Raw genomic sequence first — 26,782 nt, 5'->3', positions numbered from 1 at the left:
AGATATGGATATCATCCTTCTTCAAGAATAAAAAAAAAATTATAAAGCGCATTTTGCTAAAAAATACAAGTGTATGAACGTACGTAAGTAGTCAGTATTTATTTTCATTATCTTTCAGAATGGAGAACGATGTGTCGTTGAACTTGACATGGTTGTCAGACAGCAGGAACGTCATCGTATCTCCCTCTAATGAAGACTTCCCAACGAACAACAAGCCAGATCACTATCTCTTGACTATACATCAATCGCAAAGGCCACTCACACACTGTATATTGTTAGAGATGTGTTCATAGAAATGAAAAAGGTGACGATAACGAACGGTGAACGATCCCAAAAATATCTACATATACAAACAATACAAATCTGTAAACAGGGCATTAAATCATGACCCCCCCCCCCCTGGAAATTCCACAGGTTGGATCAGGTTCCTAGGAGGAGTAAGCATCAACTGTTGACCAGTCACACCTGCCGTAATCCCTATGTATTGACCAGGTGGACGAAATATTTCTTAGTCAAATTAAGTATAAAAAAGCATAACAATTGGTATAAAACACGTCAGCCATAATTCGACCCCATGATAGGTTATGTTTGCTAACAAGGTCATTATAACAACCATAAAATTTACGAAATGCTGACTTTAAACGAGGTTGTTGAAATCCCTGTGACATCAACTTATCTGTTAGTTAAATGCCTCGGTTTTTAGTGAGACATATCCGTTATGATGAAGAGACTGAGATTGTTTACCCTCTCAAAGCAATCTTCTCGTCATAGGTTAGGTCGTGTGTTTACCGAAATGTTTGTGGCATGAATTCATTGATATTTTGAGTAGACTGGAAAATTTAATATTACAAAAGGTATAGACGAGTAAAAAAAAAATACCGAGAGTTTCGGATGAAGATTAAAGGCCTACAGAAAGAAAAAGGAACCATTGAGATTACTATTCTAGGCAGCTATCATAAAAAATCAACTTGAAAGTAGTTTTTCTGTATGTATAACTGCCACAGATTTAATACAGGTATGAAGATATTAGCTCTCTGCAAGTTTACATAAGAGAGAAATACCACAAATGTATATATCATTGTTCACAATACAAAACATACTACTTTTCCACACTTTATACATCAATTCTTCACGATAAATTAAAATCTAAACTTTTCGATATCATAAAGAATTGCTTCTTCAATAAAAACGGAACTCGGAAATTTTCACACCTTGAGATTGGTCATCTGCAAAATAACTTCGTTAAAAACCATTGTGTTTGTACACACAAGTACTCTGAAGTTGATATTAAAAGGATGCTGGAGTACCTCATTGACATTTATGTAGTGTTCGGAGACCGTTTTCAAACAAACTGTTGGAATTCCGATGGGCACTAATTGTACTCCTCTATTAACCGACTAGTTTTTATATTTCCTATGCAGCAGAATTTAAAAATTTCTACATGAGAAGAGGAAATCACTTGCCATGGCCTTCAATTCTACATTCAGATACATTGACGATGTTTTACCAATTAACAACAGTCATTTTTATTCATATGTCGTCTCGATATATCCCAGTGAACTTGAAATAAAAAACACCATAGAGTCTGCCACATCTGTTTCATATTTAGATGTTTTACTGACTATAGAAAATATGGGCCAGCTAACAACTAAATTGTATGACAAACGATATGACTTCAGCTTTTCCATCGTCAACTTTCCTTATTTTGAGGTAATATTCCACTACCAACTGCTTATTGTGTTCATGTCTCCAAACATTTGCTACTCAAGAGCTGGCTCTGAGTACTATCAAATTTTAAAACGAGGCATGCTACTCACTGATTAGCTGATTTTACAGGGATTTCAACAACCTCGTTTAATGTCAGCACTTCGTAAATTCTATGGTCGTTATAACGACCTTGTTCGCAAATATACCTTATCACTGGGTCGTATTTTGGCTGACTTGTATCGCACTAAATGTTAGACATTTCTTTTTATACTAGATTTGACTACGCAATGTATCCTTGATTAATTCAAAGGTCTTGCGGCGGGTGTGACCGGTCAACAGGGAGTCCTTACTCCTCCTAGGCACCTGATTCAACCTCTGGAATTTCCAGGGGTCCTTCTTTAATGCCCGCTTCACAGATTTATATTGTTTGTAGATTTTTTGAGATCGATCACCGTTCGTTTTTCTTCACCTGTTATATAGTCCACAATATAGTTCAAGATTTTTAAGAAAAGTATGCACATTATCACATTTCCATAAAACATGATTGTATTATTGTTTCTTCTTCCACATCGCAGAAAGAGCATAATTTATAATGAAATAAGAAGATAACAAACAGTATTCAAGCTCAAAGTCGTCCATTTAGACAATACAAATCGGGAGCAGAACAAAGAAAGATCTCTAAAAACATCAGAAGTAGGATCAGGTGGCATGGAGGAGTGAACATCCCCTGCCGACCGGTCACACCCGCTGTACGAGTGTGCTCCTTGTCATGATCGGGAAATAAGGGGAAAATCCGTCGACAATTCACTGTATAAATAATGGCCTGACAATTAGTATGAAAAATGTCTGTCAGCATTTGACTTAATGACAGGTTGTATTTACTGACAAGGTCATTGTATCGACCATAAAATTTGTCAAATGATGACTTCAAACGAGACTGTTGATATCCTTGTTTCATCAACTTGTTTGTCAATAGCTTGCCTCGTTTTTAGAAATTGTTCATACATGGAGCACGCTCTTGCGTATCGAATCAACTGGGAGTCAAAAACCCCGTATGCAGGTTATAAGGGTATATTGCTACGTAAGTAAAGGAAGTTGACGATTGAAAAATTGAAGTCAGTACGTTTATCATAAAGCTTTGTTATTAGGTTACCATTAAAATTTTTTCTAGTAAAATATCTAAATATGAAACAAATGTGTCAGACTCTTTGGTATCTTTTATTTTAAACTCACTCGGATATATCGAGTCGACTTAGGAATGGAAGTAACTATTTTTAATTGATAATACGTCGTCGATATATCTAAATATCGAGTTGAAGACTACAACAAGTGTTTTCCTCTTCTCATCTAAAAGTTTTAAAATAAATTCTGCCTCGGATGAATGCAAAAATAGGTCTGCTAACAAGGGTGCGCAATTGGTACCCATGGAAATTCCAACAGATTGTTGAAAGACCTGATTTTCAAAAACTACATAGATATTGTCAGTAAGAAACTCAATTACCTCTTTTCCTAAATTTAAAAAGATAGGAGTTTGTACCTAGTGTTTTATTCAAAATTTTATATTGAAACCATTGAAGTTGACTGTTTTTGCAATTTTTCATGGAAGTTTATAAATCATATTACTTTCCTTTTTCCTCAAATAAAACTATCATTTCATCTTTTCCCCCGTGGGTTCAACATCATTAACATTAATTATTTCATAAAACTGTTCTGCTTTCTTAATCTTTGAAAGAACTTGAGTGGTAGACAAAATATAAGGGTTTGGTAATTTTAAGGTGACATCATTGATTTTCATTGCCCTCATTCATGTTTTTACAGCATGTATTAGACCTGCAAATTTTAAGAAATTGAGACTTACATTTGGAAACATATCACAAAAATGGTAAAAGAAACCATTCTCATCTATAAGGTCATATATAAATCTAATATTCAGGTCATACATATTTTTAATATAAATAACTTTCCCATCAATGACAATTTTAGTTTTATAAAAAAACAAGAGGCCCATGGGCCTTGAATCGCTCTTCTGATAAACTGTACAACCTATCACTTCTATTTGAAGCCTCAAAGTATCCTGTATATTTACATAAACCCTTGAAATTCCAATTCACACTCTGAGAACCCAAGATGATTCTAAGCCAATTAGTACCTGAGAGTTGGTCATGGTGACCTACTTATCACTTGTCATTCTCTGAGGACCCATCAACTAAGTTTGATGATTCTAAGCCAATTAATACCTAAAATATTTTTAAAAATTATAATCATAAAATTTTATAAGTAGGTCAAAGTGACCTACTTTTCAATTGTTTTACTCCAAGGACCCAAGATGCATCAACTGACAAAGTTTGATGATTCTAAGCCAATTAGTACCTGTAATATTTAATTAAAGCCATAAATTTTCAAAAGTAGGTCACCGTGACCTACTTTTCAGTTGCTGTACTCCGAGGACCAAAGATACATCGACTGACAAAGTTTGATGATTCTAAGCCAATTAGTACCCGAAATATTTAATTATCGCCATAAATTTTGAAAAGTAGGTCACTGTGACCTACTTTTTAGTCGACCTACTCTGAAGACCCAAGATGCATCAACTGACAAAGTTTGATGATTCTAAGCCAATTAGTACCCGAAAAATATTTAATTAACGCCATAAATTTTCAAAAGTAGGTCACTGTGACCTACTTTTTAGTCGACCTACTCCGAAGACCCAAGATGCATCAACTGACAAAGTTTGATGATTCTAAGCCAATTAGTACCTGAAATATTTAATTATAGTCATATAAATTGAAAAGCAGGTCACGGTGACCTACTTTTCAGTTGACCTTTTTTGAGGACCCAAGATGCATCAACTTACAAAGTTTTATGATCATAGGACTTAAAATGTCCAAATTATGCCTCTAAAATGCTTTGAAATCGAATGCCTGCAAAGTTCAAAAAGTAGGTCACTGTGACCTACTTTTTAATTAATATGTTTTATGGCCCCAAGATGCATCATCTTACAAGATTTAATGATTCTAAGCCTCCCCGTATTCGAATTAATGACCTTAATTGTTTTAAAAAAGATTAGCCATAAAATTCAAAAAGTAGGTCAAGGTGACCTACTTTTTAGTTGACGTACTTTGAGGACCCAAGATGCATCAACTGACAAAGTTTGATGATCATAGGCCTTAAATTGTTCAAAATATGCCTCTAAATCATTTTGAAAAAGAATGGCCGCAAAATTTAAAAAGTAGGTCACCGTGACCTACTTTTGAGTCAACATGATATGAGGTCCTTAGATGCACCAACTGACAAGATTTGATGATCCTAGTCCTTATAGTAAGCAAAATATCAACATTTTAATAAAATGTAATTTTTGGTCAACTTTGAAGTGACCTTGAGACCACGCCCTTTGCCCCAGGGTAAATCCCCGTGCAAATTTTAATCTACAACATATCCTCATCCTTTTGTGTAAGTTTGGTGATAATCTGCCCAGTGGTTCTTGAGAAGAAGATTTTTTAGCAACCAGTACTTTTGTTTCTATTTTCCTAATTATCTCCCCTTGTTAAAGGGTCACAACCCCAGTTTTAGTATAAAAGGGAGCCCTTGGGCCAAGGATACCCTGTGACAAATTTGACAATAATTGGCCAAGGGGTTCTTGAGTTATGGCCCATATTCTAAAAAGTTTACGCACACCGCACAAATGGCCATAGCATTAGCTCTTTGAGCCTTTGGCTCAGAAGAGCTAAAAATGGTGCGTCTCCTGAAACCTCACAATGACTAAAGTGTTTATTATCTAATTCAGTCCACGGCTCAAAAACATCTTTCCAATAACTTGTTTTTCAAATTCTTAAGGATAATTTTAATATATTCAATGCCACATGTTGATATTTTTTATCAAATCTATATCCGGTAAAATATTTTGTAAATCTTTATCTGACAAAATGAGCCGTCTCATCCAAAATAATTTTAGTCATGCAGTAAAAGCTCTTATATCTATCATTTTTAGTCCGCCTTCTTCATATATTTTTTTACTAAGACATCTTTCTTCACTCTGTGATATGGATCATTCCATACAAATGAAATATTTTTTTAAGTTCCTTCAAAAAGTTTTCTGATGGATTAGGAATAACCATTAATAATGATGTAAAAGAGATAGAACTAGAGTTCTGAGAACGATATCTTCCCAACAGGTGTCAAATATCTCCTACTCCACTGGTTAATCGTGTCTTTTATATGTCTTAATTTGAGTTCACAGTTGAGTCTTTCCATTTCATTCAAATCGACATCAAATTCAATTCCAAATAGGGTAAATCTTGTACATCCCCACTTAAGGTTATACTCATGACTAATTTGTTTTGGAACCAATTTAAACCGCATGGGATTTTGAACAATTGATATATATTAACCAGACATTTCTGAGAATTTCTTTAATGTTTTCATCACTTCTATCAGTGATTCTTTGCTACCACCTAATTGAAGTGTTATCCGCTTATTGTGATATTTTCTTTTCCATGTTCTTCACAGTGATTCTCTTGGTTTTTTTTCTAATCAGAATTACTTAAATTACTGCATACAAGATAAAGATATAAGGTGATAAAGGATCCCCTTGTCTACAGCCTCTCTGAATATTGAAACGTTGTGAAAAGTGTTTTTTTTTTTTTTTTTTTTTTTTTTTTTTTTTTTTACTTTTGTAGCAAAGACACATAGTGGGATCTAATAAATGTTCTATCAAGCCTTCCTCTACTCATCGCAAAAATATTAAGTGAAGAATTCAAATAAAAAAATTTTCCTATGGTTGACGGAAAGGGAAAACTATGCTGGTGAAAAAACTAACAATTTTTCTTTTAAACATCAGTATTATAAAAAACAAACTCTCTGATAAGTTCCCATGTGTAAGTAAGCTAATCCGGACATATTCTGAATCCAGTTGATTTGGCTGTTGCTTTCTATTAGTATTTTGAATTTAACGTACTTGTTGAATAAAAGATGACGTAAATTCTGATACTATTTCCAGGTATATCATGTGCTCAGGTTATATCAGTTCTTGTGCATGACCCATAATCCATGTAAAAAATAAAGAAATATATGCAGTTGGACATAAAGTAAATGATATGTGTACAAGAAGCTAGCATTACTGTAAGATAAATAAGAAAAAATGTTGATCTCAGAGGAATTACATAAACAAATAATTTTGATTCTAAGGTTTTCAGTCTCCTACTTATGACCGAGAGTCACACTTTAAATAAAATCAAATTATAGATATTACTTTCTTCAGATAAAACTTATGATTTTTAACAAAATTAGAACATGATCTCTTATAAATACACATTTGTTTGAAAAAAAAAAACCACACACAAACACATTCATTCATAATTTTTTTAACATGATTTTATTTTTAGTAAATAATAATATATTTCTTTAGCAGAGAATTCTACTGATGACCGAAGGTAAATCAAATTATAGATATTGGTTTCATCAGATAAAATATAATATTTAACAAAAGTAGAACCAAATCTTTTATAAATACACATTTATTTGAAAAAAAAAAACCCCACACATTCATTTATAATTTCTTTAACATAATTTTACTTTTATTAAATTATAATATATTTATTTAGCGGACACTTGGTCTATTTACTAATTATTTATGATAATGTCATATATACGATCTTCTAAACTTTAACTTATTATTATCATTACGGTAATGTTTTGGTGAGTATAGGAGTCTTCACACTAGATTTAAAAGACATCCCTACATGCTGTAAAATCACTTATTTTTCTAGGGTCAGATTTTCGTGGTTAAAGGAAAACATATTAGTTTGGGGGGATTTGATACAACGAAAACAATGGAAATTAAACCACTACGAAAATAAGCAATTTCACAGTAAACTAATGACGTTACATTTATAGGGATGTCAACGAGTACCCGGTTAACCGGGTACTCGATCGAATGTCCGAGTATCGAATACTGAAAATGGTACTCGGTTACTCGGAAGTATATTTTTTTCTTATTTCAAAGTACATATTTTTATCAAAAACTTATCAAAAAATTATTAAATATTCATACGGTGATTAGCGTGTCGTCATCTACACCTGTAAAACACCCATTATTGCCTGTGGCTGTGTATATACAGTAATTAATGACCAATCACCTGGTACACAGCTTTTCTCACCTATTGTGGTCCTTAATTTTTGGATGGCTTCAATTATTGTTTTCAGTAAACATCGTTTAAGTATGGTCTATTATATTCAAATCGTTTTTAAATTATTTAATTAATATACGGTAGCGAAATCGGACATGCATAGAAATACCGCTACCCACTTCAAAAGTGAAGAAATATTTAGAAATACTAAAGATTTTTAAAAAAAAATTGAAAGTCAGTTTGCCTAGTGGGTTTAGTGGGAAACAACCAAATTATGAAATAATATTAGATTAGCAATCCCAACAATGTCTTTTCCTTCTCTTTCGTTTGTCTAACATCACAAAACTGCGTAACAGATTGTCCTTTTGCGTTGATGAAATAGATCCTAAACAAGAAATGTAAACCATTTTTATTTTTTTTTTATGTATTAATTGTGTCTTTTGAGTTTATTTAATAAATAAATTTGGTACCAAAAAATCATTTCCATTTGACTCAGTTGTTTATATACATTTATAAACATGATAAAACAGCTTTGGGATTAAACAGAGCTTAACCGGGCTTAAGAAAATTAACACACTGTCTTGTTTTTTTTCATTTTTACCGAGTACCCGGGTACTCGATCGGAAAAACGTTCGAGTAACCGATTATCAAAAATTGACCGATTTGACATCCCTAAAAATTTAACAATATTTATATCATATGAAGAGTATGTAAATAGAAAACTTAAAAACACCAAAGAGAATCAAATGCTGGTGGAATTTGGGATTTCCTCTGGCAGAAGATAGTCATACTTTCTAACCAACTTCTTATTTCTATCACGGATCTTTGAACTGATGTTTTTCAAATTTTGTCTGAATCTGAAAAATAAAAAAGCGTTTTCTGCGTTTAATCGACATTCAAAATTTGTCTGAAATTGAAAAAAAAAGAGTTTTCTACATTTAATCGAGACCAGAACATTTCACCATTTACTAATTGTTTATTATTAAGATACGTTAAGAAGACAGATTAACTTTCTATAAATTTTACACACAGGTTTGAACCTAGCTTTGAAATTCTAAGACAAGTTTGATATTTTGTAGTAAATTTACTTTTATTATAAAATTCATTCTGGGAACAAATATATTTTTGTATTAGATATGAAGTCGTATTACCACCTAGTTGAAAATTTCTAGAAACAAAAGGAACCAACAGCTATGAGTTATTTTTCCCTATTTAATCGTCTCTCTTTTGGAAACTTTCGAACAGTCATTGGTCGTTAGTCGTCTATCAGCGTCTTTCGGTTGGGATCTGGTGTCATGGAGGATATAGCATCCTCAGTCGACCGTTTGTCCATTGTCATGATTTGGTAAACGGAAAAATCCGTTCACTATTCAGTGTAAAAATGATGGCATAACAATTGTTTGAATGACCTGTCATTCGACCTAAAAACACGTTTTACATAAAATAAGGTCATTTTATAGACCATAGAAGTTGCGGAATGCTGACTTAAACGAGAATGTTGATATTCTTTTATCATTTATGTAATTATTTGTCAATAGCCTGCCTCGTTTTAAATCTTATTTGCTCCTAAGTATTGAATCAACAAACATTAGTTCATACCAGACCAGTTAAAACTGTGAGATTCCGCTTAAGAAATTGGCTACCTTCAAGTCGTTTAGGTTTTGAATAATCATTACAGTTTTCATGTAAAAAAGTTTTTAAACATTATTCCCATTGACTAAGTAACAGATTTCTTACTCCTTTACGATTTCTACTGCTGGTGGATCATATATATAGTCCACTTCAAAGTCTCCTAGAGCGTTGGTGACTCTTTCACTCAAAATTGATACAAAAATCAAGACTTCCAGTGCCGTAGACTTGTCAACTAGGGCCTTAACGACGTCCTCTTCCTTCAAGGGCCTCTAAAAAGTAAAAATCAGTACCCCTTGTAACATAGATTACACTTCCTCATTATGGAACTGCGTTAGACGGATCATATATTAATAGTTTTCTTCAATTTTTCAACCCAGTTCTAATTTTTTTAATAACATTTTTTATGATGATATCTGCGAAAGTCTTTAAAAACAACGACTGGTGCATGGATTTTATAGATTAACTAGACAGACACTTCTTCGATACTTTTATTTCTTGTCATTTAACAATAGTCAAAAGGGTACTCCAAAGGGATCGCCAAAATTCTACAAACAATACAAATCTGTGAGCAGGCCATAAAACACGGATCCCCGGAAATTCCAAAGGTGGGATCAGTTGCCTAAGAGAAGTTATCATCTCCTGTTGACCGATAACACCGGTGATGGGCCATTTACTTTGATCGGGTAAACGGAACATTCCGTAGTCAAATTTAGTAAAAAAAAAATGTCAAAAAAACAATTGGTATGAAACACGTCAGCCAATATACGACTATATCATAGGTATTTGTTGACAAGGTCATTATAAAGACCATAGAATTTACGAAATGCTGACTTAAATAGAGGTTGTTGAAATTCCTATAACATCAATTTCTCTGCCAGTAGCCTGCCTCAATTTAAAAATTGATCTTACTCAGATCTTGCTCTTGAGAATAGGTCAACTACACATCATATGCAGGTGATAGCGGAATAGTGCTACATAAATAGGGAAAGTTGACGATGGAAAAGCTGAAGTTATATTGCTTGTTATACAACTTTATTGTTACTTGGCCCGTATCATCTTAAGTCAGTAAAATAACCACATATGAAACAGATGTGGCATGTTTGTGGTTCTTTTATTTCGAGTTCAAGGGGATAGCTCGAATCAACGTAGGAATTAAAAAGAATATTGTTAATTGATAAAACGTCGTCGATATATCTGAATGTCGAATTGAAGATTGAAGACCACAGCGTTTTCTTCTTTTCAAGAAGTCTTTTAATAAATTCTGCTTCATAGGAATACAAAAACAGGCCAGCTAATAAAGGAGCGCAATTAGTGCCCATTGGATTTCCAAAAGTTTGTTGGAAGACCTAGTCTCCGAAGACTAATAAAAAAATACAAACTGTAGATTATAACATTCTTATAATACTATATTATGCTGCATTTGTTTAGTTGTAGTCACAATGGACACCATTATACAGTGATATCACTAATTACTTGACATGTTTAAACAATTTAACCTAAAACAAAGAGGTTTCAGAGAGCAAAGCCAGCAAAAAAATGAGTTTAAGCTCATAAATGAGCTTTTATATTTTGTGGGATTTGAACATGTGTCCAAGTAGTATTTACAAGTGTATAGATATATAAAAATGATACTTTATTTTTTATTAATGCAATACTTACCTTATCTATGGGAGGCTTTCCCTTGAGTTTGGTCGGATAGTTAGGGGGGAATCCGTACGTATCATACTGAGGAAAATTGATAGCGGCATGTACAACACTACTGGTAAAAATAACGGAAGTGAAGGCGAGCGCCACCTGGTCGGTTGAACTGAACTTCCCGTCTTTGAGAGGAACACCCTAATGGCAATTAAAGAATAATGGATGTCACTTTTTAAAGGATATATGGGTGTGAATAAAAATTGAAAAAAAAAATTTAAAAACAGAATTATTAATGATATAATTCTAATTGCCTAGTAAATTGTTTCTGATATTTTTATTATGATATTTTATTATGACCATTCTTTTTTTCTGATACACGAATAGAGAGATATTCAAACTGATGGCAACTTGATATATATGTACTGGGAAATCCTGATTCTATTTAACTTTGAATATAATATTATGGATTTTGCAAATGCATCCATAATAATGAATTAACAATCTTAATTAGCAAGTATACGCTTTTCATAACGTCGTCCGCCCCCGACATGACAGAATGTCCGCATCAACAACCTACATCAATCCACGGAAAAGGATTCATGAAATTTGTAGATAAAGAACAGTATTCAAGCTCAAAGTCCATTAAAACAATACAAATCGGGAGCAGAGCAAACATGGACTTCCAAAACAGAGCTGGGATCAGGTGCCATGGAAGAGAGAGCATCCCCTGCCGACCTGTCACACCCGCCCTGTGCTCCTTGTCATGATCGAGTAATAACGGAAAAATCTGTCGACAATTCAGTGTGTAAATAATGGCCTAACAATTAGTATGAAAAACGTCAGTCAGCATATGACTTAATGATAGATTGTATTTGATGACAAGGTCATTGTATTGACCATCCATAAATTAAAATGAAAAGAACTCAACTAATGTTTGTAAATTGAGTTCAATCCCCTTGATATAATGGTCAATAAATCTTTCAGAAAAAAAAATCTTAAAAGAAAAGAAATGCATGTAGCATACCAAAATTCCGCAACCTCCTTCAGACTTTGGGATTGACAATTCACGTCCAAACTTTTGAATTTCATCGTCCTCGATAATTTTATCATTAGTGTCTGTGTCAATAAAGAATTTAAAAAAAAAATAATTACAAAATAAATTATCTTATTTGATTTCTAAGAAGTTTTAATTTATTTCATGGAAATAACAATCAATAAATCAAAGACAACTAGATACCCACCATAATAGAAAGTGACGTAATACCAACCGTAATAGAGAGTGACGTAGATACCCACCGTAATAGAGAGTGACGTAGATACCCACCGCAATAGAGAGTGACGTAGATACCCACCATAACAGAGAGTGACGTAGATACCCACCGTAATAGAGAGTGATATAGATACCCACCGTAATAGAGAGTGATATAGATACCCACCGTAATAGAGAGTGACGTAATTGCTGACGTAGCTGTGAATGGCTTCATACAAATCTAGACTATCGTCACGCTGGTAAAACGTTTGCAGAATTTTTCCATCCTTGCAATATAGCTGTGAATAGTGATTAAAATGCAAACCACTTTTATTACTTTAGCATCTTCCAGTCATATGCAACCGTTAACCCCCCATCCCCCCCCCCCACCCCCCAAGATACCTGCATTCAGCGACTTTCTGTCTAACGCAACATGTAAATATCATTTTTCATTCTAAATGAAAGATTAAACCCCTCAATTTAGCGACTTTTGACCCTGGGATTTATAACAAAAGTATCAATTGCTTAGATTCAGCCCCTTCGATACCCCTATTTGCAGAAAGTTGTAACCAAAACATACTTATCAATATTTGTATATGTAATATTTCACAGTATGTAACAAGGAATAAAGAATAAGAAAAAAAAAAAAAATCAAAAGTATAAAAAAGGAACAGGAATGATTTTACTAGATTTTTCGTAGTCCTACTACAAAAATACAAATATTTATACCTAAGGGCAATATATAATTACACGGACAAATCCGTGATGTCATGTGGGAGACTTGTCAAGGAAGGTCTGGGTGATTTCAAAGTATTCTCTTTCTCAATTTGTTTCTCAAAATATCAAAAATTTTACCAGTGCTGCGCTAATCAATATCGAGTATTCATAAATTTTAACCTTAAAATATAATTTTACGCTTTATATTTCACAGAATGGATTTTTTTTCGTTTCTTCAGGTATTAGAGTTAACTTTCTTCCAAGATTTGATCCTTTATTTTTCGATTTTATTTTTAACTATTTAACTTTTTAACTTTCTCAACACTCAAGGATTTTAAAACCTTAATTCTAGAATACCCTCCAGATTTCTAAAATGCCTAATATAAGTAAATCTTGGGTGTAAACATAGTTATTTTTATACCCAAATATCTCACAAAGAAAGTTTATAATGATCATATCAAGATTAAATGATCTACATAAAATTATACCTTAATCCAAACAGACTATAACAGAGGCAGCAGTATTATGATATGTGCTCCTTCGCCAGCTTTCATCTTCATTTATAAAAGTGTATTTGCGATTGTCTGAGAATTTTTATTGTAAAAAAAAATAGGGGAGTTGGCATATCATTATGTTAAGACAACGAACATCAATCATGCTCAAATTACACAACATAAATTGAAAGCAGAGCAATAAAGGACCATGAATTCGAAAAAAAAGAATAGGATTAGGTGCCATACAGGGGTAAGCATCCCCAGTCAACTCAACTTCGTCAGGCCTTTATCGGTAAAACGATCGGTAAAACGAGTAGTCCGTGGTACGAAAATAAGGGCCTTACAAAGTTAAAAAATGCTAGTCAACATTTGACCTATTAACAGATTGTATTTGCTAACAAACTCAACGATTTTACAATAAGTTAATTTAAAAAAATATATATTTTTAAAGCAAGGGATTTCGACAAAAAGTGCAACGCTGGGCTACACTATGCGATCGTATGGAACTATATGGTACATTAGCGACGACATAAGTTGTGACCCTGTCATACGAATAACATATTACATCGGTATACATTTACCGTAACATACCCGAAGTTCTCAATTAACATAAAACCAAAAAAAAAATTCCAAAAGGAGCCACGGTGACCTTTTTCTGGTTCATAACACCCCTTTCCTCAAGGTATTTTAGGTTTTGAGAGTCCAGTACCTCATACGAACCGATGCATCAACTGTCAAGGTTTGATGCCTTTGGTCTCACAGAGTGCAAGCATGATTTTTCTAGGAACTGAACTCCAAATTGATGTCATCATGACCTACTTTTGGGTTCGCAACACATTCTTTTTACCAATATGCGTCAACAGACAATTAATGTTTTATTGTCTCAGGTCTGACAGTGTGAAAAATATCACTTAGACATGAAAAACTAACGAATGGATAAACGGACCCATGCCATAATGATAAAAAAAGATATTGACCGGGAGTGTAAATTAAAGTTTGACTTACAGTTGAAAAAATAAATCGGTTTATTGGGTGAAATCACAACACCTGAGGTAAAAGCACATATTTTGCTCGATAAAAGCACTTAGCAAAATAAATATATAGCTATAAGATTTATCTCACCAAAGTAAGCTTTAAAACACTCATATGTCTTTTAAAATGAAGAAGGAATTGTGACGTTACAAACCCCTCTGTGTTTCAAAAATTCTGGATATGTTCCTTCTACATCCATTCTCCAGGAACTTGTTCTGGAAGTGAAATGAAAAGTAAAACTTAAAATAAACATGACGAATGTAAAAAAAACTAGAAACAGTCAGGGAACAAGGAGACCGATGCTACCTGATTTCTAATAGTGCATTACATTATTTTTAATGTTTAATTCAATAAACCTGATTGGTTTGTTTTGTGCTCAGTCGATATGCTTCTCTGTAAAGTCGATAGATGAAATACGGAGATAACGAACAGTATTCAAGCTCATAAGTCAATTCAAACAATACATATCAGGAGCAGAGCAAACGCGGACCTCTATAACATCAGAGGTGGGATAGGTGCCATGGAGAAGTGAACATCCCCTGCCGACCGGTAACCCCCGCCGTGTTCTCCTTGTCGTGATCGGGAAAAACGGAAAATTCGTACACAATTCTATGTGTAAATAATGATCTAACAATTAGTATGAAAAGCATCAATGAGCATTTGAGTTAATTATATATTGTATTTGCTGACAAAGTCACTGTATCGACCATAGAAATTGCGAAATGGTGACTTAAAACGAGAGTGTTGATATTCATGTTTCATCAACATTTTTTTCAATAGGTTACCTCGTGTTAGAAATTGTTCGTACGCAGTGCATGCTCTTGCATATCAAATCAATTGAGAAAAATAAACTCCATATGCAGCTGATAAGAGAATATTGCTACATTAGCAAGGTAAGCTGACAATTGAAGTTGGAAAAAAAATCATAAAGCATTGTTGTTTTTTTTCTAGTAAATTATACAAAATAAAAAAGGTGTGTCAGACTCTGTGGTGTCTTTCATTTCAAGCTCACTGGGATATATGGATTCGACATATGAATGGAAGTAACTATTGTTAATTGATAAAAATGATTATTATAATAATTGATAATAAAAATGTCGAGTTGAAGGTCACAGCATGTGTTTTCTTCTTCAAATAAATTCTGCTTCATATGAATATAAAAATAGGTGATACCGGGGCGCAATTGTTGCCCATGGAAATTCCGACAGATTGTTGGAAGATCTGGTCTCCAAAATACTACATATATATTGTCAATCAGAAACTCAAACATCTAATTCGCATACAAGGACTATAACTGTATAATATTTGTACTGCAAATACTAATGAAAGGTAAAAAAATAAACCCCTATTATATTCACCCTTTGGCAATGAGCTCCGCACTACCCTTGCTTCCGATCACTGTCAATGTATTGAATATTCCTTCAGGCTCTAGAAGTACTTCAAGACCGCCGCTGGAAATTTTTAAAATTTCATGATCAAATTTCATTTAACATTTTTGAAAATGGAAAAACAAAATCGATTTAGCTCTGGATATATGAACCATCTCTAAATTATATGTGGCTAAAAAATTAATAATTAAAAAAAAAACAAAACAAAAAAACAAAAAACAAGAAGCCAATGGGCCACATCGCTCACTTGAGTACATTGGCTAAGCAAAAGCAGAAATCAGTACAGTATTGAAAAGTTTACGGCGGGGGATACAAACATAAATTTCCACTACTTCAGGATGCTTCCATAACGATATTATTAGTCATGTCTTTGCTGTTCTTGAGCAAGAGAATTTCAGAAAGTTTTTCCTATGTATCTCTATGTAAAACTCTGATCTCATTGTGGTCCGGCCCTACCCACCCTAAATTTGAATCTACACTACCTAAGGGTGTTTCTATATAATTATATGACTAATCATGACTTTGCTGTTCTTGAGCAGAAGATTTTTTCAAGATGATTCCTACATATTCGTATGTTAAACTTTGAACCTCTGTTGTGCTCCCCAACTCCTGGGGTCATAATTTGAACAAACTTGATTCTACAATACCAAAGGTTGCTTCTGCATAAATATGACTAAGATAGCTAAATTTTTCCTCAGAAGATTTTTAAAGATATTTCCTATATATTCCTATGTAAAAACGTGATCCCTGTTGTGGGTCCGCCCTACCCCCGTTGGTCATGATTTAAACAAATATGAATCTACATTACATGAGGATACTTCTATATTAATATGAATATTTGTGGATTAACTTTTCCTGAGAAGAAAGAAAATTTTTAAAGATATTTCCTTTATATTCCTATGTAAAACTTTGGACCCCTGTGCTCTATCACCAGGGGTCATTATTTGAACAAACTTAATCTACACTGCCTGAGGGTGCTTCCATATAAATATGAAAATATTGGCTAAGCTGTTCTTGAGAAGAAGATTTTTAATGATATTTCCTATATATTCCTATGGTAAACTTTGACTTCCTGTTGTGGCCCTGTCCTACCCCCCGGGGGACATGATTGGAACAAACTTGAATCTACTCTACCTTAGATACTTCTATAATAATATGACTAATCATGGCTTTCCTGTTCTCAAGAAGAAAATTTTTAGACATTTTCTATATATTCCTATGTAAAACTTCTACCCCTCTTAAAATTGTGGCCCTGCCCTACCCTCGGGGTTATAATATGAACAAATTTGAATCTAAACTATGTAATGAAGTTTTCACATACGTTTCATCTTTTCTTGTCCAGTGGTTCTTGAGAAGAAAATTTTTAAAAGATGCCACCAAATTTTCACGAATTCTTAATCATCTTCCCTTGAAAGAGGGCCTGACACTTCCTGTGAACAATTTAAATCCCCTTCGCCGAAGGATGCTTTGTGGCACGTTTGGTTGAAATTGACGTAGTGGGTTTTGAGAAGAAGTCGAAATTGTGAAAAGTTTAGAAGGACGACGACAGACAACGGACAAAGTTTGATCAGAAAAGCTCTCTTGAGCCTTCGGCTCAGGTGACCTAAAAAAAGGATGAAAAGCGATTCGCAATCCTTTTTAATTGCAGATTAAAGAAGATGGGCGTCTTTGGCGTGTAATCTGCAGAAATCATAAGTACGAATCATTCTTAGGTTAAATGCCCAAGTCAAACAGACGATATGGTCAGCTGATCACACCTGGACAGCCTTTACTAAAGCTGGACATATAGAAAAATATTACATTACATTAGAATACCTTGTCAAAAAGAATTAATATATGTTGCTTATCTTAACAGTTACAATAACATGTGTTACATTTCACATGATTAAATAAACAGTTAACAAATAATAGGGTAAAATAGGGTATAGTAAATAACAAATGTATTTAAATGTATTAAAACTTCAGTGGATCGGAAGAATTTTTTTGATCTCGATGAAACAGAATCAAATTCAATTTTATTTCAAATCAAAAAATAGAGTCAAAATGACTTTAGACTGTTTGCTTTTTTAAAAATAAATAAACGCCCCACGCAAGGATCGAACCAAATTTTTTCAACTCCTCAACGTCATGGTCAGGTAACATATCGCTGCGCTATCGTCGCTACATACTGTACGCGTGTTTTATTGTTTGTTTGTATATTGTTTGACGTCCCTCACGAGATTTTTCACTCATATGGAGACGCCAACATTTGCCGGTGGAGAGCTACAAATTTTGACCTATACTCGGCACTCAGGGCCATTGAGCAGTGAGGGATCTTTTTCGTGCCAGCACCTACTGCCAGCACCTACTGCGACACGGGACCTCGGTTTACACGGTCTCATCCGAAAGACCGGTCTCCACAGTGGGATTCGAACCCGCGATCAAGTCCTTACTCCGCAACTCTAGAGCGAACGCTCTAACCACTGTGCCATGCGGGCGACTACGCGTGTTTTAAAGCAACTATGAAGCGAATGCAACTATGAAGCGAAACATTTACACAATGTGATTAAAAAAAAAAAAAATTAATGGTCTCTGCGTCTTCTATCCATTTTCTTTATTATAAATGTTTGCTCTTTTCTTTGAGTTAAAATGCACAAAAATCACGTTTTAAAATCAAAAAGCGATGACCCAGAGATAGCTAATTTATATAAAAACATGTGTAAAATGTAACATTTTATACCAAATGACGCATCTAGCCATAATTCATGGCATATTTTAACAAATAAAAATACAATATCGGGAAAATATTTTCCTTCCTATATCACAAGAACCCTATTCATAAATAGAATGCTAATATATCAAATGTCGCATCATTGAAATGTTCACTTTTCGACTGGGCCCAGACTCCTGCCGAATCCAAATCTAAAGATCCCTCGTTCTTTGTTTATAGTCTACAGAAGGATTTGGATCTCTTACATTTATATGGAAATCAGTATGTACAAGTAATACCCACATACAAAATTCATTGTCATAAAAAAGAATGAAAAATACCTACTCATTGACTGCAATAATGTAGAGAAGATGAGGAGCCAACAGTTTAAACATGGGATGTGAAGGAGATAGACATCTATTGGCTGCTACACATTCACTCTCCAAAATTAGGTGTGTACAACCTTAAAGTAAACCGAATATTGATACACATTTATAGATGTGTTGATGAACATTCACGCAAACGTTAGTTGGTACGCAGTGAGCTTGTTTATTTTGATCGGAAAAAATACAACTGTATTTGACTATAACAAGAACCAATTACAACGATTTTTGTTCTGTAAAATCAATCAACATATATTCTAATGAATAGTGGTAATTATGATCTTGTCTCCAATAATTATTGCTTTTAAAAATTTAGATTATGAACGCCTTATTTAATGATTTAATGCAAAGCAGTTAAATCAATGACAAAATGAATAATTACAAAGTATTTAATACGGGATATCTTTTCGATGTAAAAAAATCTTTATAACATGGGAAAAAAACAAAATAGCTTTACCTAGATGAGCAATGGTTTGATGAAGATTTGAGTCCCCCACATTAAACCACATTTTGGCCATCGACCAGGTATATGGGGGATCACTAGGCAAAAATACCTGAAAATCAATGGCTTAATTTAGTGCTTAACTTTTATAGTTGTTCCAATAACCCCTTTGGCCAATTAAAAACATCAGTGGTTAGCACATGAGGATAAGACCTTACAGGGTTATCAGGTCCCTTCTGTTGAAAGAGTTGTATCGCTACTGGCATCAGTTGACCTCTAACATCAACAAAGAAAAGGCCAATGGGTGCTACACTGCAAAAGTCACAAAGGGACAAAATTTTTACACATACAGGTTTTTATTTTTAACTCCTCTGCCAATCATAATTAAAGTGTGCCTTAAGGTTTATTGTTACTCTGAAAAGAGAGATAACTCTAACAGGCATAATTACTATTATTTCTTGATAAAACTGTCAAATTTACAAGTCATTTTGTCAAATTTTGCAAAGGTATGTTGAAATTGTGTGCATTTTAGTTGTAAATAAGATTTCTTTTGGATCATCATAGCGTTAAGGAAATTAAAGAATTCATATGATCGAGTAGAGGGATGGTAAACCTTAAATCGAATGTCATTCAGAATGAGTTAACTTAACATTGATATCTTATGTGTGCATAATTTAGCCGAATTCATATTATGGTAGATTTATATGTAAATGTAGTTCATAATAGCATTTAAAACATCCCACCTGCAATTGTGCCAACTGCACCTGTGCTAAATTTGATTGCTGTAAACCAACGTTTTGCTTACGAGAACTAAGAGCTTAGTTTGGTGACCTTTTTTACACTTAATTATATCTCGCCGAGAACTATTTATGTTATTGTGTATTTACATAGAATATTTTCCTCCCGCCAACATTTGAAGTCATGGAAGTATTTCAAACTGACGAATTGTGAACAAAAGTTGTCGCAAATATTAGTTGGTTTACGTACAGTACCCAAATTTAGCAAGAAACAAAGGATTTCGACTTACATAGACATTTTTCTTCTGGATTAGAATATGAATCCTCGCTCATCTATAACCGTTCTAAAAAGTATTTTATTAGGATTATAGCAGTTACGGCATTTATTTATAATCATTGTTTGTAAAAAGATAAAGCAGTTCGCCCTTTGTACGTAGATATATAGATAGAGAACAATAATAATAAAAGACCATTGAAACAATAAAAATCGGGAGCAGAACAAACACGAACCTCTACAAAAATATCGGAAGTGGGATCAGGTGTCATGGAGGAGTAAGCATCCCCTGTCGACTGGTCACACCCGCCGTGCGATAATTGTCATGATCGGGCGAACGGAAAATTCCGTAGACAATTCAATGTTTAAAATATGGCCAAACAGTTAGAATGAAAAAAAACGTCAGTCAGCATACGATTTAATGATAGATTGTATTTGCTGGCAAGGTCATTGTATCGACCATAGAAATTGCGAAATGATATTTTTAAACGGGAGGTTGATATTCTTGTTTCATCAACTTCTTTGTCAATAGTTTGCCTCGTTTTAAATATGATTTGTTCCTGGAGCATGTTCTTGTGTATCGAATCGGGAGAAATAAATAAGTATATAATATTATATAAGATGATTATTTTCGTAATTTTCATTTGCTGAAAGGACGTAAGGTTATATTCGTCCTTTTGTGATATTGACGCAAAAGCGCGTCCGCGGACTATAATATCGCACGACTCACCGTTCGGTTGCACCAAAGTTACTTAGAACGTGACGTCATAATATAAGAATCATGTCTTTACCATTGTTAATATCACTTGACATGGGTACTCATAACCACAAATCGATCTATACTGAAGTCCATAAATGTATATAAGTTGACGATAGAAAATTTGAAGTCATCACGTTTATCAAAAAGCTTTGTTATTATGTTACCATTAACGTCTTTTTCTAGTTAAATATCCAAATATGAAGCAGATGTGTGTCAGAATCTGTGGTATCTTTCATTCAAGTTCACTGCGATATGTCGAGTCTACCTATGAATGGAAATAACTATTGTTAATTGATACTACGTCATCGATCTAAATGTCGATTTGAAAGCGACAGCAAATGTGTTCTTCTTCTCATGTTCATGATTTTGAATAAATTCTGCTTCATATGAATACAAAAATAGTTTTACTAATAACGCGGCGCACTTGGTTCCCAAGGAAAGTCCGAGAGATTGTTGGAAGACTTGATCTCCAAAAACTACTATATAGATAATGTCAATCAGAAACTAAAGCATCTCTTTGATATCTACTTCAGAGTACTTATGTGTACAATTAGAATGATTTTTACACAAAATAATTTTGCAAATGACCAATGACAAGGTAAGTAAATTTACGAGTTCCATTTGTATTGAAGAAGCAGCTGTCAATGATATCAAAAAGCCTGGACTTTAATTTATCGTGGGGAATGGTTGATCATGTATGAAGATAATATGATAGGAAATATGAAGATAACGAACAGTATTCGATCTCGGAAGTCTAATGAAACGATACAAATTTGGAGCAGAGCAAACACAGACCTCAAAATTTAGAGGTGGAATCAGGTGCCACGGAGTGAACATCCCCTGCCGACCGGCCGCCGTGTGCTCCTTGTCATGATCGGGAAACAAAAACCGGAAAAATCCGTAAACAGTTCAGTATATAGAAAATGGCCTAACAATTATTATGAAAAACGTCAGTCAGCATTTGACTCAATGATAGGTTGTATGTGCTGAGAAGGTCATTGTATGGACCGAAAAATGCGAAAAGATGACTTCAAACGAGATTGTTTAAATTGTTTAAATTGTTGAAAAGCAGTACGTTTTGAAGTTATTGATTTTGGTTAGAAAAATTGATTTTATGTATAGACGTAGCCAACAGAAATCCCAATGAGTATTTTTAAGTCATCAAGGAACAAAGTTATAGTCCTCAGCATTGATGAGAAATCCCATTCAGTATTTCTAGATCAGTAATGGACGAACTTACAACATAGCCTTCAACAAGTGAAATCCCATTCAGTATTAATTTTCTAGATCAGTAGTGAATAAACTTACAACATAGCCTTCAACAACAGAAATCCCATTCAGTGTTTCTAGATCAGTGAGGAACAAACGTTTATCCCTGATGGCTTGAGATATTGTAAGGCCCCCGAGGAAAGGTTTAACCATTTCTTCAGTCACACCAAATCTGAATTGAATATAAAAATATGTAAAAACGTTGATTTTGTAATTGATAGAACAATGATCAAGAGTCATCATTATAGCATTATTGTTTTCGTCAACACGTACGATCTCTACTATAAAGGTAGTTCTTGTTTTGATTATATATCTTTAGAAGAGCAAATAAATTAATAACAAAACTTTACTTGTCCGGTAAATGGGTACAAAGACGTATCATGTTTGGATTGAGACCATTTAATCGCTGCCAGCCAAAACTAATATCACTCTCCCAACCCTGCATCCCCTGTTCAAAATAAGATACACACTCCATTAGTCGTTAATTAGAATCTCTTTGTAGATAATAGGAATTAGGAGTATCGGCTGGGAATTTGGTATTACACTATAGTGCGATATCTAACTGTATTGCAATATTATTACAATATTTTCAACAGCAGTAAAGATGATTTTTTTTTCTTATTTAATCAATCAAAATGCAACCATACAACAGCAACCTTACTGTTTGGCATGATTGAAAACATTTCCGAAATTTTAAATTTCATATTTTTACTTAAGAAATCCCAAGCTAAGCCCAAGCATTTTCCAGGTATATCGGTACTGAAAAAATTGGATCACAGAGCGGTATTTTTTTTTGTCAACGAACCACGCCCTAATTGGAATCAAAATGTAATGGTAATCATGGTGTAACAAAATCGTTTTGTTTTACGAATCAATATTAATTTCTTTTCGCTTTGTCAATTGTCGTCTTTGGGATCAATGGGATGTGAATTTCTTCAGGAGAAAATTCTTAGCTCTGACAGAATGCCAATCATCAAGCTGATTAGTATTTAAACTTCGCAAAAGATTGCAATGTCTCCGAATATTGTACATGAATGAAAAGGGTGAAGATAACGAACAGTGATCGATCTCAATCTTGAAATACTACAAATCTGTGATGATGGCATAAACACGGACCCATGAAAATTTCAGAGGTGGGATCAGGTGCCTAGGAGGAGTAAGCTTCCCCTGTCGACCCGTCACACCCGCCGTGAGCCCTATGTATTGATCAGCTAGACGGAACATTCCGTAGACAAAATAAGTATAAAAACAAAAGCCTAACAATTTGTATGAAACAAGTCAGCCAAAACACGACCCAATGATTAGTTATATTTTCTAACAAGGTCATTATAACGACCATAGAATTAACGAAATGCTGACTTTAAACGAGGTTGTTAAATTTCTGTAACATCAACTTATCTGTCAATAGCCTGCCTCATTTTAAAAATTGATCGTACTCGGAGCATGCTCTTGAGTATCGTATAAGTTGGGAGATGCAGGTGAGAGCGCAATATTACTACAACAATAATATTACATACTTGAAATGAAATAAGGAGATAACAAATAGCGTTTAATCTTATAAGTCCATTCAAACATTACAAATCAGGAGCAGAGCTAACACCGACCTCTAAAACATCAGAGATGGGATCGGGTACCATTGAGGAATGAGCATCCCCTGCTAATCGGTCACAACTGCGTGTCCTCTTTGTCATGATCGGAAAAAGCGGAAAACCCGTAGCCAATTCAGTGTGTGAATAATAACCTTACAATCAGAATGAAGTACGTCAGTCAGCATTCGACTTCATGATAGAATGTACTTGCTGACAATGTCATTGTATCGACCATACACCTTGGGAAATGATGCCTTTAAACGAGACTGTTGATATCCTTGTTTCATCAACTTGTTTGTCAATAGGCTGTTTCGTTTTAGAAATTGTTCGTACGTATCTAGCATGCTCTTGCGTATCGAATCAACTGAGAGAAACTCTACATGCAAGTGATAAGGATATATTGCTACATAAGTAAGGGAAGTTGATGATTGAAAAGTTAAAGTAATCATATTTAGCATAAAGCTTTGTTGTTTGGTTACCATTAACGTCTTTTTTCTAGTAAAATATCCAAATATGAAACAGATGTGTTAGACTCTGTGGTATTTTTTATTTCAAGCTCACTGAGATATATAGAGTCGACATTGAATGGAAGTAACTATTGTTAATTGATAATACTTCGTCGACATATCTAAATGTCTAGTTGAAGCCACAGCAAAGATTTTGAATAAGATAAGTTCTGCTTCATATGAATACGAAAAAAGTCTGCTAACAATGGGGCGCAATTGGTACCCATGGGAATTTCGGAAGACTGTTGGAAGACCTGGTCTCCAAATACTACATAGATAGTGTCAATCAGAAACTCAAGCATCTTTTTTATATCTACTTCAGAGTACTTGTGTGCTCAGAGTGTTTTTTGAACAAAATAATTTTGCAAATGACCAAGTAAATAAATTCAAAAAGTAAAGTCAAAATTCCTGGACTTTAATTTATCGTCGGGAATGGTTGTATAATGTGATGAAAGATTGTACGTTTTGATGTTATTGATTTTGGTAAAATTTTGTGATTTCAAATTTTTAAGTTCCTTGTAATTTTTGAGAATGCATATCTGATTGCTGTGGTAAAATTTAGAAATTTATTTAAATATTAAGGATTATCTCCCTCTTGCATAGCATAGGTCCGGATCCCCCTTTCCAAATCTTGTAAACAGGGGAATTTTCTCCTCCGTTTTTTAAATCCCTTTCGCGCTACTCACAGGTTGGAACAATTAAAAGGGGGCGAATTCAAAATAACATAGTATAATTTCTTAAACAGAACTGTGACTGGGCGAATTTAAATCGGGGCAAAATTATTTGCAAGTGTGAAATGTCGAAAATAACATGGGGCGAAAATTACCCCTGTATACAGTAGCTTTAGCCAGTTATCTAAAGATATGTTTGTAAATAACTATATATGTTTTGTTTCTTTAATGTAAACAGTATAAAAAGAAACTAAAAATTATAATTCACAATAAGATAAAATAAAACTTTCTGATGTCTTACCTTGGGCTCTTCAAATATTTTCGAGTATATATCTTTCAAGTCGTCTAAAGTTTGCCACGGTCCATCACCAAAAATCATCTCCCACGCCTTACCGGCCTTCAGAGTAAGGGTTTTCTTCAGCAGATCAAACTGTGATTTTGAAGACATCATTTAATGAACATTTTATGAAATTCTCGCTATCTGAACTTTCATTTTGACAGAAAAATATTGCTTAGCTCTTGATCAGACTAATCTATGGAGCTGAAGAAATGAATTGAATTTGAGCCGTGAGCACTTTTTCCTGGTACATATTTTTGACACTAAAGTAAAATGATATAATTACGTAAAATGATATCTATTTAGATTAACGTTTGCATCGTGCATTAAGAAAAAAAAAAAAGAAAAAAAAAGACTTAATGATTTTATGTACAGCTCACGATCCATGCATTATCTTTATATAGGAGATTGATGATAATTAGTAAATGTCATTGGGAAAAAAAAGAAAGAAAGGTATCACCTATATGAAAAATGTATAGATTGGAAGAAGTATGACGTCACCTACCTTGTGAGAAAAAGAAAAATCCTCGTCCTCGGGGAAGTTTTTAACCTAATAACATAGCAATCAATTAATCAATTAATGGAGAAATAATTAACATTTATATATACCAGTAATATAATACATAAAATTATTCATTTAGTGATGACAGAATATGAATTATAGATTATTACCTGAACGGGAAATCCCGGTCTTTTCTCCTCATACTCATATAGTTGTCTTTTCTCATAAAGTTCAGCCCTGCGCTGTTCTGGTCGAGGATCAAACTGAGGCAGAGAGGCATCATATCGTCCAAAATAAAGGTCAACATCAGGACGAATCCATCGAAGTATTGGAAAAACAGAAGTATATCCGCTCTTCCAATTTGTTACTTGGATCTTTTCGACAAACCAATCGCTGAAGGAACCCGCTTTGTCTCTTCGCAGCTTGATTTCAGTTACTTCAGGAATATCTGTTTTATCTTTTATGGTGAAGACATCTGTCCGGCATCTTTCAAAATCATTTCTAAACCTGTTATCAAGAGTGGCGGATTGTGTTTGCTTCCCAGAGCTACCCAGTAGAACTATCTCTACGTTGGCATCTGTACCCGCCCCCTGCACATCCCCGGTCTTCACCTTAATTTCGTAAGTGACCATTGTGGATGT

General features: G+C 33.9%; 1 protein-coding gene across 1 annotated transcript; it reads right to left on the bottom strand.

Moving 5' to 3' along the window:
- Positions 1 to 8,439: 8,439 nt before the first annotated feature.
- Positions 8,440 to 26,773, bottom strand: LOC133191042 (polyunsaturated fatty acid 5-lipoxygenase-like). The gene is made up of 16 exons (XM_061326702.1): positions 26,312 to 26,773; positions 26,145 to 26,189; positions 25,604 to 25,732; positions 22,887 to 22,984; positions 22,594 to 22,708; positions 20,321 to 20,337; positions 19,715 to 19,814; positions 19,512 to 19,608; positions 19,017 to 19,134; positions 15,953 to 16,045; positions 14,749 to 14,809; positions 12,539 to 12,650; positions 12,127 to 12,218; positions 11,124 to 11,300; positions 9,570 to 9,733; positions 8,440 to 8,689 (listed from the first exon to the last, which is right to left on the bottom strand). The coding sequence occupies exons 1-16, from the start codon at positions 26,771 to 26,773 to the stop codon at positions 8,575 to 8,577; spliced, it is 1,995 nt and encodes a 664-aa protein (XP_061182686.1). The 3' UTR covers positions 8,440 to 8,574.
- Between the last annotated feature and the right edge of the window lie 9 nt (positions 26,774 to 26,782).

The sequence above is a fragment of the Saccostrea echinata genome, unplaced genomic scaffold, assembly GCF_033153115.1.
Source record: "Saccostrea echinata isolate AGI-Se365-2 ecotype Australia unplaced genomic scaffold, CSIRO_AGI_Sech_v1 ptg000023l, whole genome shotgun sequence".
NCBI classification, from domain to species: domain Eukaryota; kingdom Metazoa; phylum Mollusca; class Bivalvia; order Ostreida; family Ostreidae; genus Saccostrea; species Saccostrea echinata.
The sequence above is the reverse complement of the archived record's forward strand: the minus strand, read 5'-3'. Positions and strand labels throughout refer to the sequence as shown.

Bases quoted from the DNA above. Each gene is read 5' to 3' on its own strand.
- LOC133191042 (XM_061326702.1), bottom strand. From the start codon at position 26,773: ATGGTCACTTACGAAATTAAGGTGAAGACCGGGGATGTGCAGGGGGCG. The intron at 25,733-26,144 runs GTAGGTGACGTC...TCAAAATCACAG, and splicing joins ATTTTTCTTTTTCTCACAAG to TTTGATCTGCTGAAGAAAAC. The intron at 19,609-19,714 runs GTAAGGTCTTAT...ATTGATTTTCAG, and splicing joins AGAAGGGACCTGATAACCCT to GTATTTTTGCCTAGTGATCC.